The following is an 18694-nucleotide window of genomic DNA, read 5'->3' on the forward strand; positions in this document are numbered from 1 at the left end:
TGGCTATGGGACTTTAGTCGACTTGGCTCCACATTTCTTTCGGTACCTTCCAGAACCTGAGTCTCTCCCCGCACTTCTGCAAAGTTCAAAAGTTAATACTCAGGCTTTTGACCATGTAGCTGGACATATTATCGTTATATGTGTGGAAACAGCAACTCCAGAAATTTGTTTTGTTACACTGATCTCCACAATATGGCTGCCAGACCAAAGGAGAAGGCGTTTTGTGTAGTTCACCCCCAACTGCAAGCGGACAGTGATAATTTCATTTGTCAGCAGGATGCTGCTCTGATGCACTTCCACTACTACGACGATGGATCGGTTGTGAATCAGATGGTAAACTTCAGTTTCTGCCATGGCCCCTTGTTCCCCAGATCTGACAAGGTATGATTTTTACCTGAGGGGTTACATCAAAGATACTGTTTTCACCTCTCCACTACACCGTTCACATACGAGGACATGTGAGAGCAGCGGCAGCCATAGGTGGCACCGATGCGGACAGTTGAAGCGGAGTGAGTACGGCATTGGACTAAAGACTATACGTATTATGTATGACTAACGATTTCCGCAATGTCCGTTTGTGAACATCGCACAAAAATCTTCTTCACTTGCTGTTTCCATAAATATATTCACACAGTATCTAACCTCAATACAAACATAAACACATCAAAAAAAGTTTTGCATCACCTCGGTTCCCAGAACTCCTGAAGAAAGACGTTGACTGTGGATATTGTATCACAGCACAGTCCCTTTGACTGTTCAGAGATGTCACTAAACCCGCCCAAAGATGTAAACAACCATGCATCAGCAGCGCCTAGTAGACGGAGGGGTCCGACAACCGATCAGTTCCAGTCATTCCACCAGGAAGAAGGTACACTGCTCGTGTTGTCTGCAGTTCAACCATGCCTAGACGGTCAATATGCGGCTCGATCGCGTCCGCATTGTTACTTTACTTTGTGCCAGGAAGAGCTATCAACAAGGGAAGTGTCCAGGCGTCTCGGAATGAACCAAAGCGATATTGTTTGGACATGGAGGAGATACAGTGAGACTGGAACTGTCGATGACATGCCTCGCTCAGGCCGCCCGAGGACTACTACTGCAGTGAATGACCGCCACCTACGGATTATGGCTCGGAGGACCCCTGACAGCAACGCCACCATCCGGAATAATGCTTTTCGTGCAGCAACAGGACGTCGTGTTACTACTCAAACTGTGCGCAATAGGCTGCATAATGCGCAACTTCACTCCCGACGTCCATGCCGAGGTCTGTCTTTGCACCACGAAACCATGCATCGCAGTACAGTCGGGCCCAACAACATACCGAATGGGCCGCTCAGGATTGACATCACGTTCTCTTCACCGATGAGTGTCGCATATGCCTACACCCAGACAATCGTCGGACACGTGTTTGGAGTCAACCGGCCAGGCTGAACGCCTAAGACACACTGTCCAGCGAGTGCAGCGAGTCGGAGGTTCCCTGCTGTTTTGTGGTGGCATTACGTGGGGCCGACGTACGCCGCTGGTGGTCATGGAAGGCGCCTTAAGGGCTGTACGATACGTGAATGCAATCCTCCGACCGATAGTGCAACCATATCGCCAACATATTGGGGAGGCATTCGTCTTCATGGCTGAGAAGTAGCGCCTCCATCGTGCACATCTTGTGAATGACTTCCTTTAGGATAACGACATCGCTCGACTAGAGTAGCCAGAATGTTCTCCAGACATGAACACTGTCGAACATACCTGGGATAAATTGGAAAGTGCTGTTTACGGATGACGTGCCCCACCAACCACACAGAGAGATCTACGACGAACCGCCGTTGATGAGTGGGACAATCTGAACCAACAGTCCCTTCATGAACTTTTCGATAGTATGCCGCGACGAATACAGGCATGCATCAGTGCAAGAGGACGTGCTAATGGGTATTAGATGTGCCGGTGTGTACAGCAATCTGAACTATCATTTTGAATAACCCTGTACTACTACTCTTCTTCTGGATGAAGACGAACGTAGGCTAGCAAGGACAAGCATGTTGCTCTTACCGAATTTTTCTTTAAAGAGTATGGCTTTTGCAATTTCTGGCATCATATTTACGGTGAATAATTTGTTAACTAGTCAGGGGGTGGGGAGATTGGGGTGGTAAGAATGCACGCTGGATTTATAAATACTTTCAACTACATCTTGTAACAACAACAACTCTGTACTATTGTACATATTAATATTATGTTTTTCTCTTCTGAATTTTCGATAAATTTGTGTAATCGATGTTCTGATTTCATTTCTTTTTTTTTCATGTCATTGTGTTAAGAAAACTGTAAACAAATTTCGATGTGAATATTAATGTTTATGTCAAATGTCAAACAATATTGTGATAGAATTGAAGTGTAACAAATGTTGAGACCGTTGAAAGATGTTAAAATTGTAATTGTGCATCTGGTCCATACGTAGGCAATGTATTAGAATATGTAGAATGCAAAACCTCGGGTGAATACCCTGTCTGTAAGGGAGCGGTAAAAGGTGGATGGCACGAGCGCGGGAAAATACACACGGGCGCTGCACGGCACAACGGGCTCAGCAGTAGTAGTCGGAGTTGGGCATTGGTCTGAGCAACACGTTCTGGATCGAGGAGGCTCTCCTGGAAGATGTAGTTTCATTGAGCCTCGAATATGCCGTTCCGACGCCTATACAGCATGGCAAAATTCCATAGGCACTAAATGGAAAAATATTGCGACGCTAAGAAGAAGTAAAGTGCCGATACGTCAAGAGCCATTGCTGTGGTTGTATGTGTGCTCTGTGCCTCGCCATCTCGCCGCCCGCCAACTGCCGCATCGATACGAACAGGTTGAACTTTTTAGTACTGTATTCGTATGGACCAGTGTTACTTTTATTCCATACTGTTCAATAACAACTTAAATTTTACCAGAACTGTCCTATCATTTAATTATCCTCACAACTAACCTAGACAGGGTCCTTTCCAAATGTTGTGCAATCCGAGTGTCCCGAAATGAAGAATTAAAGTTTATGTTAATAATAATTACCTGCAGACCTAGCTATGTTAAAATGATGTTTAAAGAACTTTTTTTGTTAATGTACTAATAGACGAATAACAAAGGTCTGACAAAGTTGGAAGATAATTTTGATATTGATTTAGTAATGAAGCTTAATTATTTCGAGACAGATATAATGATATTTAAATGAGCAGGAAATAAGACAAAAAGAGTAGTAAATCATATATTGGAAATCTTGAGGGCATAATGATTTCAGTAATTAATTGTTTTAATACAGTGATCATAACAGTTTCAGGGTACCCCCCCCCCTTTTTATTCATTTGAATTCTGAAGTGTTCTAAACTGATTTGACCAGCAAAGTCAAAGCCAAAATAGAAACCAAAATTTATCAGTGTTTTACCTTTATCAAAATTGACATTGTGTGTGTGTTTCGAAAGTGTTATTTCTAGGGTAACCTATGCCCGATTTTAATCAGATCAATAGACAGTACGAAGTTTTGTAGTAAACATTATAGTGTAACGTTATGTATTTATGGTTTATCCATATTAGTACAGAAAGTGAAATTATCAGTTCAGTAGATTTTCTGGTTCTAAAATTTACCATATTATGCAGTGTTATTACGTGTGGTTTTGCATGAACGTACATCATCTTGTACAGGGAAGAAACTCAGTTAATGCCTAATTAGGCTGGCGACCGTATTATTAACAAATTGGTAGCATCTTCTGTGTTGTTTCTTGTCCGTCCTGACGTTTAGTTGCATTTCGGACCTGCTTGACGTATCACGTTATTACAGAGTGGGTGTAAGTCTGATTTGCCTCCATTCAGGTACACGCGGTCAATATCTATATAAAAATCCTTTCTCATAAGGTGAAGCCCGTCAACTGACCATAGTACAGGCTTTAAAGAGTATCGTGTGCCCCAAAAGCGCGCCGCGTTACAATGTCTCACGCGTATTCCAAGATTCAAAAAAATCCTGCTGAATAGTACGTCATCTTGAAAAAGATAAAATAAGTACGTGTATATAAAAAAAGTTATTTGTGGGCTTACTTATAAAAGTGAATAAAGAGCTGAACAGAAATATTTACGATATCTTGAACGAAATATATGTCATAGCCGTGAAATGTATGTAACTTAAAACGGTGCTTTTTCGAATCTGATCAGAGTAAAACTATTTGCACTGAGATATTTGTAAGTCTGATAACTTAAAACGGTGATTTTCGAATTTGAAAACCAGAGGAAAATTATTTGCACTGAGATAATAAAATAAAAGAGATCGAAAAATATTTGTAGGTCTGATAGGAAATAATTTATTGACGTAAGACTACTATTTGCTACTTAAACGTTCGAATCTGGTTTCGTCCAGTTTCATCTTTACCACCATATAGAACAAGCAGACAAATTGTTCAATTAACGATCAGGGACTATTACTAGTTATGACGGACGTGGACTATAAATGAGGAAACTGAGGTGTGCCCGTCAACAACTGGAGGTATGTACATTATTTGATCGATACTCTTGAACTCTGCTGGAGACACTTTCAGTGAGCTGTCTGACAGTTTGTGTAAGAACGGCGATCCATTCTTCCTCAAAAGCCGAAACCAAAGTAAGTAGTAACGTTGGACGCTGTGGCCTGCAGAGAAGTCGACGTCCTAACTCCTTAGTGAGGCGTTTCATTGGGTTCAGATCCAGTCCACTTCAGGAATGTTATTGTCCACAAACTACACCTCACAGGTGCTGCTCTGTGACAGGGTGCACCGTCGTGCTGATACAAATAATCGTCGTCGCCGAGCAGATCGTCAACTGTACGCAGTACGCAATAGTGTAAAATATGTTCATATTCTTCCATATATGGCGGCTTCTTAGGCGCAATAAGAGGACCACACTTCAGCAACGAAAGACAGCCTCATCTAAGCTCCTCCACACTTCGCTGTTGGCATTACAAATTATGCCAGGTAATGTTTTCCAGGCATTCGCCAAACTCAAACCCTTCCATTGGACAGACACAACGGATCGCGTTGTTCATCACTCCAAATCACTCGTTTCCAGTTATCCACTGTCTAGTGGTGTCGCTTAGCATTGCCTGTGAATGTACGTGGCTTACGAAGAGCTGCTCGGCCACTGTTCCACGTTCTTTTTAAGTCTCTACGCCAAGCCATTGTGCCAGCTGGACAGCTGGTAGCACTCTGGAGCTCACGAGTGGTTCCTTGCCCTGATTAAACGCGATTGCATCGCCTGCAATGCTCGACGATCCCTGTCCATCCGTCAGAAAATGAGATCACCTGGTTCTGAACTCCGTTTCACAGTCACATCACCAGCAGTCGACTTGGGCAACTTTAGAAAGCTGGAAAAGTTCATGAAGGGTTTGCTACTCATATGACATCCAGTGACTAGTCGACATTTAAAGTCACTGAGCTCACCTGGCGTAAAAACATTGTTCTGTTACTGCCTGTCAGCTGACAACAGAATATTCCCTGCCTCCTTTTGTACTGCCGTGTCCGCCTCTTCTGACATCTGGTGGTCAATGCATCATTATACAGTGGTGCCCGGATACTTTTGATCAGACACTAAAATACGTCTGTAATGAAAATTAAATGGAGATGGGCGGCACGTGAAGCCATGCGAATAGATGACAAGCTGAGGAAGACCTTTACTGGTTTCAAGCTATAATAAAAGATCGAGACAACAGGTTAATGGAAGTTTCCAGGTGACATTAGAAACATCCAGAGCAACACCGATGTGTAGCTGGAATCTCTAATACACTGGAAAGGCTAGAGAAGGTCACTATACACGGAAGACATAGATTGATTACAACGATGATGACAGACTATGTAAATCTTCATGAAACCTTCTTTGTGGTGTCCTATGTAACAGTACATTCTCTAAGTGTGCTACTGTTGAAACGTCCCCTTAGAAAAATTATTGAATTACTGTGCTGATAAACCTCTTACGTTATTTGATTTTCAAACAGCTGAGCAAAACTGAACGTACTCAGACATTTCGCTCTTTACCTATTCTGATCAACACTAAACTGACACACAATATTTTTAGTGCAACGCAATCTGACTTTCAATAATCCCTACAAAAGAATGGCCCTGACTAACATTAACCTATACCTTTCACAAATCACTTACCTCACACACAACTTCGTTACTCGAACTACTGCAATACAGCGAGCGCCACTACTGCCAGCTAAATAAAAGATTCAAACTACTGAAGGCACTAATTACTGATAGGCATAGTTAGCAAATGAAAGATTTTGATAGAGAACAAACAATGTATTTACCTTAATAGTGTTCAAAAGTCATAATATATATATCAGTCCATGAATCCAATATTACAAATTAACTCTTTCTGCTGGACACACGTCCAGATCGTCCACTTTCAAAACTCCGCCATCTCTCTCCCCACGTCCACCACACCTGGCGGCTCACCTCCAACTGCGCAACGCTACGCGCTGTTAACATCCAGGTGCCCAACACTACAATAGCAAACAACAATGCAAACCAGCCACAGACTGCACACAGCACAGCCAGTGATTTTCATACAGAGCGCTACGTGGCGTTACCAATATAAAAACCTAAACAGCCTACTTACACTGTGAGAGTTTTCAAGCAGTTAACATTGCAAGATATGTTTTTACTAAAATCTACAAGATTTAAACTTGGTGTAAATTTAGTATTTTTTTACATATAATTTATACTTGTAAATGGGAAAACTAGTAAATAAGGAATAGTGAAGGTAATAACGACACTTTAAAATTTCTATGACAACTTGACAACTTCCTGTCCAACTTCTATGATACTCAACGTACCTCACATTACCCAGAAATGAAAAAAAATACTTAATTATAACCAATAACGGAAGTAAATGGTTCAAATGGCTCTAACCTCCATGGGACTTGACAAAATGGTTCAAATGTACAATACACACTGGGACTTAACGTCTGAGGTCTAGACTTAGAACTACTTAAACCTAACTAACATAAGGACATCACTCACATCCACGCCCGAGACAGGATTCGAACCTGCGACCGCAGCAGCAGCGCGGTTCCTGCCTGAAGTGCCTAAAACTGCTCGGTCGCAGCGGCCGGCACGGAAGTAATTCTTTCTGCAATTATGGAAACAATAGCAAATTTAAGCATACAATGAACTTCTAATTCACTCGCTTTTAAGTTCTGCACAGTCATCTTCGCACAACGTACACATCCCTGATTTTTTTTAAGTATCCGTTCTCACATGTTTCATGATACCATGTTTTACATTGTGAGCATGGAATTCATTCCTTCTTGCTCTCGTAGAAGTAGCCACAACAGTCAACTCAGTACAGCTCCATAGTACAGGACTTCAAACGTGTTTTGGTTGGGATTTTCTTGCCAAGATTTGCAATACCCGATTTTGATGCTGCTGATGAATCAGTGTTAAACAACTCCCTGTTGAAAACTGTTTCTTTGGCGTTAAGTGACCTTCTGTTGGTAGAGCATTAGCGGGAGTTGCAGTTTAGTACCATGCTTCAGAAAATAGTTTTGGAAATTGTGGCTTCCCAAGCGATCGCCCGGATTCTGACGACGGAAAACACCAAGTGCGTCGTTACAGTATACCTTAAGAGATCTGAAAAAACTCTGTTCCAGGGGCTGGAGCTCATAATTGCATTGGGCAGGAAGGCAGAGTATCTTGATACCCAGTACTTCTGCTACAACTAGTACACCCATGTGACTCCTATGGCTATCCAGGGTGACCAAGCAGTTTCCAGAAGACTGGTACTGGTTGAAGTGTCTCAAACACGAGAAAGAAATTTCTATAGTGACGTAGCCCTTCGGTGTCACAGCAAATGTGCTGCCAGTTGGTAATTCATCTCTGAATTCCTTGTTTGCATGGACGCATTCTAAAGGACCATTGTGCGATCGACATACCAGCAACATTACAACATGCAAAAAGTGTAATTGTTTCATCTTGTTCTCCATGTGTTCCCAAATTCACTCTTTTACTGCCTTTTACAGCGAGAACTTTGTCGCCGCCACTGAAGATTAACTGAAGACTAGTTTCACCCATATTACAAATTTGGTGTGGCAGCAGTTCAGACAGAACGCGAAAGACCAAGAAAGTGTTTCACTGCCTGCTCATTTTGCATCTGTCTGCCATAAGTTAAATTTTCACCCTTCCTAAGAATATTAGGATTAAGCCTTACAAATCCTTTGAACAATTATGTTCCTGCTTAATCGCCAGAGAAAGGCGTTTTTGTGCCCATCACTATATTGACTTCAGCTGCCTTCTTGCGCAGAAGTGTTTGGTGACACCAAAACCAACTTGCTGCAGCCTAGCAACTCTAAGTTATTTTTCAATATTGGGATTCAACACAAGATAACGCCAAGTTTCCTAATTGGCGTCTTCTCTTCATCGTTGTTTAGCCAGTCTCGAAGAGTTCCTCTTGGGATGTTAAACGTGCTTGAAGCCTCCGAAATTGTAATAGCAGATCTAACGACTCTAGTGGGCTTCTGCAGATCTTTAGTAGTCCACTTTCAGGAATATTTTGACAGGGCTTACCATATCGTCACCTAGATGAGAAAATACAGAAATGGCTTTATTGCAGGTGTCTTATTAAAGTTTTTATCAAATGTTCTGAAAACTATTGAAATATTTGAAAATCTATTTATACACTTTAATACACGAAAGAATGTATTTTAATTACAAAGTAATTGAATCATTAAACGGAAGTGACGTTAGAAAAATATTCGTACCTCCTTTAATTCAAGGGAAATACTCAGCGCCAATAGAAAGAAACTTTTAGCACGTGACCTGACTATGACGGCTAACCTACTTACAGTGAGGTTGCTGTTGCTGTAAGGACGCTACAAGCATGCAGTGGAATCTTCCCCCTTTGTTATTCGTTACTTACGCGGCGCTGCCACTGTCGGAATATTTACAAACTAGCCATTAAACTGCACAAGGCGTTAAAACTTGCACGGCGTTATTACCCTCAGTTACTCTACTTTATACTGTGTGAGGTACCTATTCCCGCTGTAATCTGTATTTTCTGAATGTCTACTGTAAAACCTGATGGTAAAATCTCTTTATATCGTTGTGGATGCAAGCAAAAGCGGCAGCCATTTTCTCCGATAACTGTTTTGAAATTACTATTTTCCGGCATGAGTGCGGAAAACGGATGACTAAAATCTGAAATATTTTCAAAGAGAAAGCTTTGGAGACAGACAACTATTTTTCTAAAAAATTTAACAGCGTATGCTCCACAACGCAAACTGAATGATAAATCATAACCTACGAAATTACTCGTTCCCTTTGAAAGAATATCTCGTCGCATCCTGTGTTAACAAGTATTCAGATTTACTGCCACAGCTGCACTTTTCACCGAAGGAAATCACTGCCGTGGTGGACATATTGTGGCAGCAAATCGCTTCCATATCGATGAAAATCCATCCCGCCCATTGTTGGCAAGGATATTTAGGGCAATCACTCCAGTGTATATGTGGAGCAGTCACAAAAGAGGCGACCAATAGCAGAGCTTCAAAAGACAGACTTTTCACAGAGTAGTGCTTTTCAAATGAGAGTGACCGCTTTTAGCTTCGTGTTAGAGAAGCGAAGGACTGTAATATCTGTCGGTCACGTTAAAGTTTAACGACACGAGGGGACAAACATGACCAGTTTTCCAAGATTCACGCTTACAAAAAATATTGTTTGGTGTAATGAGGTATTTTTCAACCCGTGTGAAATGAGCAAATTGTACCTCGAGGAATATCCAGGAAAATACTCACAGGGAAGGACCTGACCTCAAGTTCTTCAACAGTATTCACCGTTTAATTTGACACACAAATGTATATTTAACGCAACCATTCATAAAACAATAATTTAACTAAACAATTGATCAATTAAAAGGAGGTTACTTATGTCATCAATTAATCCCAAATTGCTTTACCGGTCTCAAGACTATGTAAGGTGATATCATTAATAAAAACAAAATCAAGGTACACACGTTGCCTAATCGACAGACTAAAACTATACATTAATTTTTATTCCTTGACAAAAAATACAAATCAAATTCATTTATCACAGGAAACCAGCACCTGAAGCACCGCTAGTTGAATAAAAAATTACACCCTTTAAAAAATATTAACTGGATCAAAATTACGAGAAAAACTAACATTTCATCAGTAATATTGCCTTAGAGAAGCAAGTCAGAACAATATATAATTAAGGGAATACTAGCCTGTAAAACGATTAATCAACACAGTAACAGATGGGACGCAAGAACATCAAACAGTGCAGTAAACAGCTTCCTTGTTACATAAAAATAAATACGTTTCAGTTATTAAATGAAATATTGAAGGTCCAAGGCCAACTGCTAATCGCAGTGAACAACAACAACTTGACTTAGCCAATTACTTGCTAGGTCTAGTTGCAACAGGAACAAGATACAGACGAAGTCACTGTGAAATGATTATACAAAACAAGATGTGTCGCCCGTTGTCTAGGTGTGCCTTCCGGATCGCAGATGTGCGGACTGGTCAGCGCCACCTTCTCAGCGAAGCAAGCTCGAACGCCAAAAACTTATCAGTCGAGATACAATAGGGAAAATTCACGTTAACTCCATAGGGGGTCGGACCAAATTTGACCTACTGTATGAGTATTAAACTTTCTTTAGAAAACCTCGTACTATGCCGTTATTCTTGGGACAGACACAAATTTAAACAGTCACCCAAAATACCTGTGCCTCACCATCTTGAATCCCCCAATAACATTAACAAGTTTACAAAAACAATAAAATGCAATTCATCAGCTGCCTGGAGAGCACGAGAAATTTACAAATATCTTAAATACATAATTTGCACTATCGTATTAGCTAGGTTACAAATTAACATCTCCAAGACCTGCAATGCTGTGCAGCATGCTTCACGTGGAATTCCGGAACTTAAAACAAGGCAAAGAGCTTATAGTTTACCATAGTTCCAGCAGTGAGCCTACGAGTAAATAACAGGTCATATACACCTAGCAGAACAACCGTTCAGTGACGTAGTTTAAACTTGGCAGTTCACGTGGGCAATAGTGGAACACACCAAGATTTCCATCAGTGTTCGATACAAATACATGAATGAATTTAAAATAAATCGATCACAAGGAAACTTAAATAATGTCACAATACACATAGACAGATCCAAAGTAGGTGAAGGCTATCTTTAAAAATACTATCCCGAGTCAAATCTCAGTCATACTGGCAATATAAATGCAGAGGAAAGCAGCGAAAAGCGTCATTCTACAGTAAGAGGAGACTTCCTATAACGCTGTACTTGGGCGAACGGATGTTCGTTAAAAACCTCTTTGACACAGGGCAACGCGCAAAGAAGTTCACAACGAAGATGTTGCCTCGATTTGTAGGATCTTACAAGGTAGTGACGTGAATCTTCTAATCCAAGACCCTTCCACTCAGGGCAAACTGTTCTCACCTCAAGATCGCGAGGGATAACAAGAATGATGCAGAATCCTCAGGAAACCTGACGACTTCCACCCCGTCAGGTCTTGCTTAAGGAGTGGAGACTTCTGCTGTGGGCCAGCAAATCTTTTGACTTATCCTTTAATATCGATACTTCTTAGCTTGTGCTGTTTAAACATTTCTTTTGGAACGAACTTCCAGGTTCCTAGACGACGGTGGACACTGAGGAACAGTTATTTAAAGCATAGCATAGGAAGCACAGAGAGAGTCGCCTGGACAAGGAAGCACGAGTGTGGTGAGCAGACCTTGGTTTTTTGTGGTTTGTTGATAACGGCAGAGGGCCTGTGGCCGTGACGCAAAGGGCGGTATGTGTTGTCAGCTGCCCGACGTTCCCTGGCGTCTCTCTTCTGTAAAATGTTGCTGGGCAGAGCTTCATAAGAAAGCCTCTTCTGGAACGACTCCACTGTAGAATAACGGAGTGTGATGACACAGATGTTTTTGCAGTTGTGTTGCGTGATATTTATGGAACCTACTGAGTCATTGCCGACCCTTATGTAATGAGGTTAAAATTACCGCTCTTATTAGAAAATAACCGATCCATGCTCAGAAGGTATGGCAAAATTGTTGCGTGATTGTTCATGATTCTTGATGTACTACCCCACTGGCTACGCTTTTAGGTAACTAACCTGTATCAGTATGTAGCCACCCAGAGAAGACTGCAAACTATCATTTGTAACAAAGGATTTTAATTAACACTACATTATGGCCCTACAGACTTCAAAAGGGTGGTGCAATAGTGGCTCTATAATTTAATTTTGTGGCCAGCTGAGGTACGTATGTAATGAAAGAGTTACCGTAAGTTCTATTGTTAATTATAAACCCTCACACAAAACGAGTACAATAGTTGCACGGAAGTATAACACGAATATATTTAATCACATCCTACTTACTCACAAATTATTACAAGAATATGGAACAGTTATAAGTAACTAAGGTTGGCAGAGATTCAAGGCAAGGAACAGATAGGTAGGCTACTACATTTTAACACACTGATCAATTTTCGCGATCTGACGACAGTGATTGCCAAAATTTGAGTTCATAAAATTATGGATGCCAGAAGGGCGTCTTCGTCCTACTCATTAACATTGTAACGTTTCCTGAGTACATTGCGACCTATACATGCCGAAACCAATTGCCTATCTTACCATTTTATTAACAGCATCGTCGTGTTGCCTGCCAGTGCTATGTCGGCGCCTTTGTGTTGGATGTGATGCTTGCGAGTCCTGAAAATCTACCTGCATGCTGCAGTTGGAGCTGGAAAGTGAAATGACTACTTCTCACACTGAATTCTGCGAGTAGAATGCGGAATATTTCTCTTACTAGCAACAGACGAAGTGTCTCCTTAGATCCTGCTGTCTTCCCTCATAATATTCAACCTTTCTTCGAGCGCCAGTCCTAGCACCTCACAAGCAGTCATCCAATGACAAGTGTCAGTTCCCCTGGAGTGTCCTCCCACTCCTCAATAATTTTCCAGGACTACTGCGTCAGACCAGGCTGACCATTGAAATTGCCGCACTTTAGCACCCAGAAGCGTACAGCTAAACAAAGGAATTTATTTTGGCACTGTGCAGTTGGTGCCTCACAGGAGCGAGTTATTATGTTACAGCAAAATGGCTCTCAGCACTATGGGACTTAACATCGGAGGTCATCAGTCCCCTAGAACTTAGAACTACTTAAACCTAACTAACCTAAGGACATCACACAGATCCACGCCCGAGGCAGGATTCGAGCCTGGGACCGTAGCGGTCGCGCCGTTCCAGATTGAAGCGCCTAGAACTGCTCAGCCACACCAGACGGCTTATATTACAGCATCTTTTTTCCTGTGATCTACCCAAGATTCCTATCTGCTTTCCTATCGGAAGGGCCGGCCGTTGTGGCCGAGCGGTTCTAGGCGCTCCAGTCTGGAACCGCGCGACCGCTACAGTCGCCGGTTCGAATCCTGCCTCGGTTGTGGATGTGTGTGATATCCATGGGTTAGTTAGGTTTAAGTAGTTCTAAGTTCTAGGGGACTGATGACCTCAACTGTTAAGTCCCATAGTGCTCAGAGCCATTTGAACCTATCAGAGATTGTCACCATGTTCTCAGCATTCTACGTCCAAGGCTCATTGTTGCTCTCCTTCCAGGGCCTTTACTGTACTTAATAACGTGCTCACCACAGACAAGTACTTCGGGAACATGGAAGCAGCAGTCATCCCATGTAGAATTCGAACGACTGCTCTATGGCCATCCAGATAGCTGTGGTGTTGCCTGCTGACCGTATGGTGTCGGTCGCAATGGGTGTCCCCCGATCCTGTCCAGAACACACAAAAACCTTCAGCGAATGCCGTGCTAAGTGGCATCAGCGTCACCTTTTACATCCTGTACTAAGTTAAGGGTACCCTTCGGCCCACTAAATTGCCAGCCCAGCAAATTGTAATTATCAAGAAATTAAACGTCTACAAGTACTTCATGTATTGGTGATTAGTATCGGATAATCATTGACAAAACTAAAGGAATACTCTATTTTCAAGTCAAATTAGTTAGATCTGCTATCACGTTATACAATTTGCGTATCAAATATCGATAATGTGTAAGTCGGCAAGACCATCAGTTTCGCTGTCTTTCATTGGCACTGTTGTCATGTCAAGCTTTAGCAAATTTAATATCTTACTTTAGCGTTAAAGAAAAAATAATAATATTTGTGTCAGAGTAATCAAACTATTAAGTCACTTTAACTGTTTACTGTACTAAAATTTCTGGTCAGGTCATAAATTTCAAGTTCCATTTATCAAATATTTCAGAATTCTTAAAGTATCGCCTTGGGCATTTGAACACGTATATTGCCTTGTGTGTCAGTAAAACTACCTTAGAATATGACTTCACCTTAAATGGTTTTGAGTGTGCTACATTTAATATCAAGTTTGGCTGTCTACTAAACTGACCTGTGGGCTGTGGTTAGAAACTATTCTGTCCAAATGGTAGTACATTTTTAAACAGTTGTTAGAATAATAACTTCAGCTTTTGTTGTTTTTCGTCAGACCAAGTGTGTTGCTTTCTCACAATGAAAATTTATAACTGTGTATTAATTCCAGTAACTCGAATAACGTTTTAGGATCGGTTTTCTTTTTATTGTCTCTTCTGTATCCTAATCCTAAGGTTGTTATTGAAGGATCTTTCTATAGTATCTTCGCGAAAGTCTTCAACACTGTTTATCTGATATATCCAAAGGGAGTTCAGCCAAAATATAAAGGGTCACGCTTACTAAAAAATTTATGGAGCTGTCTGCTATTAGCAAACATTTGTAGCATTTTGATCACAGACTCTTTGTGTAATACAAGTAGCGTAAATTTAGCGCTATTCTGGCACCAGCTTCATATCTATAAATGTTAGTCATTCAGTGAAATTATAAAGTAAATATATTTAGTTGTGAATATTTCTTAATCGAGTTTATTGCAGATGTAACAATCTTGCTATGACGGATTTATGTTGCACCCTTGTTGATTATAAAAACAGTCATCGGTTTCAGATATGTCATTCACTTATTACACGTTTCACCTGGGAGGGGGTTTATCAGATAAAGTTAAAATTAATGCAAGGGGCATATGTTACACTAAAATTAATGCCAATGGCATGTGATACATATGTTCTATGACATTAATTTTAACATTATCTGATGATGCCACAACCAGGCGAAATGCACAAGAAACAATACAGATCTGCAACCTGAAAGTGTTTTTAAAGCAACTTACATCTTTAATTGAGTAGGGATTGCATTTATTTTTAACTGTATATTTTGTGGTAGCATTCGTGTTGCACACTGGATCTGATAAATTGTTACATAAATATTATTTGATGGTCTTTTTTGTAGTTTCCACTGGTTACGCTCAAAACCACTTCACAACATGCTCCCTGTCAGGGTGAAGACATTGTACACATGACATGTAAAATAACTTGTTAAGCTCATTATTGCCTTGATTACTGAGGGCAAGTATCTTATAAAAATTAATCTTTATTACAAGTCCTTCAGCTAACCATTTACAGCTGAAATGCAACTGTGACAAACAAATGATACAAATAAACAGTAATAGTCATAATTTCACTGACTGCAGTCACAATGGCCATATAACCACAAATTCAGCACTGCGCCAGAATAAAACTCAATTACTCTCAAAAAGAAAAATCTGAAGCAATGAAGGATAGCACCAGTATACTAACTGCCTTTGGCCTTGGGTGGTGGCCTGTAGACACCCACAACTACTGCATGGTCCCGTTCATAAGGTTCCAATGTTAACTGTTCTTGAGGTTTTAACTTATCCGCTTGCAGTTTCTTCGCTTTTGCAGCAAATACTGCTTCTGGATGCGCTGTTGAATCAATGCAACTTGCCTTGATTGAAATGACGAAATGGCCACAATTCCGCAGATGATACTGTGCATTGAGAGCAACAATGCGAGCTTGATCTGGTTGAGCCACATCTGCAAAGATTGTGTCAACCATACCAACTAACATTCGGTACTTATGAGGGTGTCGGGCATCCTCAATTATGGGAATGACATTGGTACGTTTTTTTGCCATCTTGATGAGATCTCGTCCTGACCTGTGGGAGAACTCAACTGCATACACCAAACCTTCCGGTCCAACAACATCAGATACATGGGATACAGTTGTTCCTGAAGCAGCACCTAAGTAGAGTACTTTGCTTCCTGGTGGCATGTGGATTTGATCAACACCTCCCAATATAGTGTACATAAGTCTCCACAGGTGAGGTCGCTACTTTCCGGATATTTTCGGCTAGTGCAGAGCTTTCACACCTCCTCAGTCAACACGGTTTTACAAGTGCCACTTCTGTGAGCCAGTCAAAATCCATAGCTAGCCGAGGATGGGCTTATACCCCGTCCGCAACTGGTTATAGGCGCATTCTTGTGAAGCAGCGTCCTCTCGTTTCCCAGCAATGAGCCAGAGGCATACCTAGCATAAATAATTGGATTTCGAAATCAGATATTGGGTTATAAGGAGTACCCAGGAGCACATATTGACTCACATCAAAATTTAATAACGATGAACTGTAGATTGAAGTTTAAGAGAATGATATCAAGGAATGAATGTTGAAAGAAGTGGGATACTGAAGTACTGAGGAATGATGAGACACGTCTGAAGTTCGCTAATGACGTGGGTACTGTGATACTCCGTATCACAGTAGACAGTTCAGTTGAAGAGGAGTGGAAATCTCTAAAAAAAGGCAATATCAAATGTTGGAAAGTCAGACACAGATAAAATGAAGGAAGGTTTCGTAACATAGTAAATACTTCAAATGATCGACAAAAGGAAGAAGTACAAAAATGTACAGTGAAAGAAGGGAATACAGCAATGTAAATTACTGTGGAATGAAGGCAGCCAAGTCGAAATGGCTACAGGAAAACTGTGAACAGGCCGGCCGTTGTGACCGAACGTTTCTAGGATTATCAGTCCGGAACCGCGCTGCTGCTGCGGTCGTAGATTCGAATCCTGCCTCGGTTATAGATGTGTGTGATGTCCTTAGTTTAGTACGGTTTAAGTAGTTCTAAGTCTAGGAGACCGATGACCTCAGATGGAGCCTTTTTTTTTTTTTTTTAACTGTGAACAAATCGATAAGCAAATGTTCGTCGGAAGGACTGAAATAGCTTTTACAGATTGTTACAAAAAGGTACGCCCAAACTTTCAGGAAACATTCCTCACCCACAAAGAAAGAAAATATGTTATGTGGACATGTGTTCAAATGGTTCAAATGGCTCTGAGCACTATGGGACTCAACTTCTGAGGTCATTAGTCCCCTAGAACTTAGAACTAGTTAAACCTAACTAACCTAAGGACAGCACACACATCCATGCCCGAGGCAAGATTCGAACCTGCGACCGTAGCGGTCTCACGGTTCCAGACTGCAGCGCCTAGAACCGCACGGCCACTTCGGCCGGCTGGACATGTGTCTGGAAACGCTTGCTTTCCATGTTAGAGCTCATTTTATTACTTCTCTTCAAATCACATTAATCATGGAATGGAAACACACAGCAACAGAACGTACCAGCGTGACTTCAAACACTTTGTTACAGGAAATGTTCAAAATGTCCTCCGTTAGCGAGGACACATGCATCCACCCTCCGTCGCATGGAATCCCTGATGCGCTGATGCGGCCATGGAGAATAGCGTATTGTATCACAGCCGTCCACAATACGAGCACGAAGAGTCTCTACATTAGGTACCGGTGTTTCGTAAGCAAGTGCTTTCAAATGCCCCCATAAATGAAAGTCAAGAGGGTTGAGGTCAGGAGAGCGTGGAGGCCATGGAATTTGTCCGCCTCTACCAATCCATCGATAACCGAATCTGTGGTTGAGAAGAATACGAACACTTCGACTGAAATGTGTAGGAGTTCCATCGTGCATGAACCACATGTTGTGTCGTACTAGTAAAGGCACATGTTCTAGCAGCACAGGTAGATCATCCCGTATGAAATCATGATAACGTGCTCCATTGAGCATAGGTGGAAGAACATGGGGCCCAATTAAGACATCACCAACAATGTCTGCCCAAATGTTCACAGAAAATCTGTGTTGATGACGTGATTGCACTATTGCGTGCGGATTCTCGTCAGCCCACACATGTTGATTGTGAAAATTTACAATTTGATCACGTTGGAATGAAGCCTCATCCGTAAAGAGAACATTTACACTGAAATGAGGATTGACACATTGTTGGATGAACCATTCGCAGAAGTGTACCCGTGGAGGTCAATCAGCTGCTGATAGTGCCTGCACATGCTGTACATGGTACGGAAACAACTGGTTCTCCCGTAGCACTCTCCACACAGTGACGTGGTCAAAGTTACCTTGTACACCAGCAACTTCTCTGACGCTGACATTAGGGTTATCAACTGCACGAAGAATTGCCTCGTCCATTGCAGGTGTCCTCGTCGTTCTAGGTCTTCCCCAGTCGCGAGTCATAGGCTGGAATGTTCCATGCTCCCTAAAGACGCCGATCAATTGCTTCGAACGTCCTCCTGTCGGGACACCTTCGTTCTGGAAATCTGTCTCGATACAAACGTACCGCGCCACGGCTATTGCCCCTTACTAATCCATACATCAAATGGGCATCTGCCAACTCCGCATTTGTAAACATTGCACTGCCTGAAAAACCACGTTCGTGATGAACACTAACCTGTTGATGCTACGTACTGATGTG

The 18694-nt window shown here is 41.6% G+C and overlaps 1 protein-coding gene across 1 annotated transcript; it reads right to left on the reverse strand.

Annotated features, from left to right (window-relative positions):
* Positions 1 to 15694: 15694 nt before the first annotated feature.
* LOC126245530 (rRNA 2'-O-methyltransferase fibrillarin-like) lies at positions 15695 to 16231 on the reverse strand. The gene has a single exon (XM_049948326.1). It carries the CDS (start codon positions 16229 to 16231, stop codon positions 15695 to 15697), a length of 537 nt encoding a protein of 178 aa, XP_049804283.1.
* Between the last annotated feature and the right edge of the window lie 2463 nt (positions 16232 to 18694).

This window comes from Schistocerca nitens, chromosome 1 (genome assembly GCF_023898315.1).
Source record: "Schistocerca nitens isolate TAMUIC-IGC-003100 chromosome 1, iqSchNite1.1, whole genome shotgun sequence".
Classification (NCBI taxonomy): Eukaryota; Metazoa; Arthropoda; class Insecta; order Orthoptera; family Acrididae; genus Schistocerca; species Schistocerca nitens.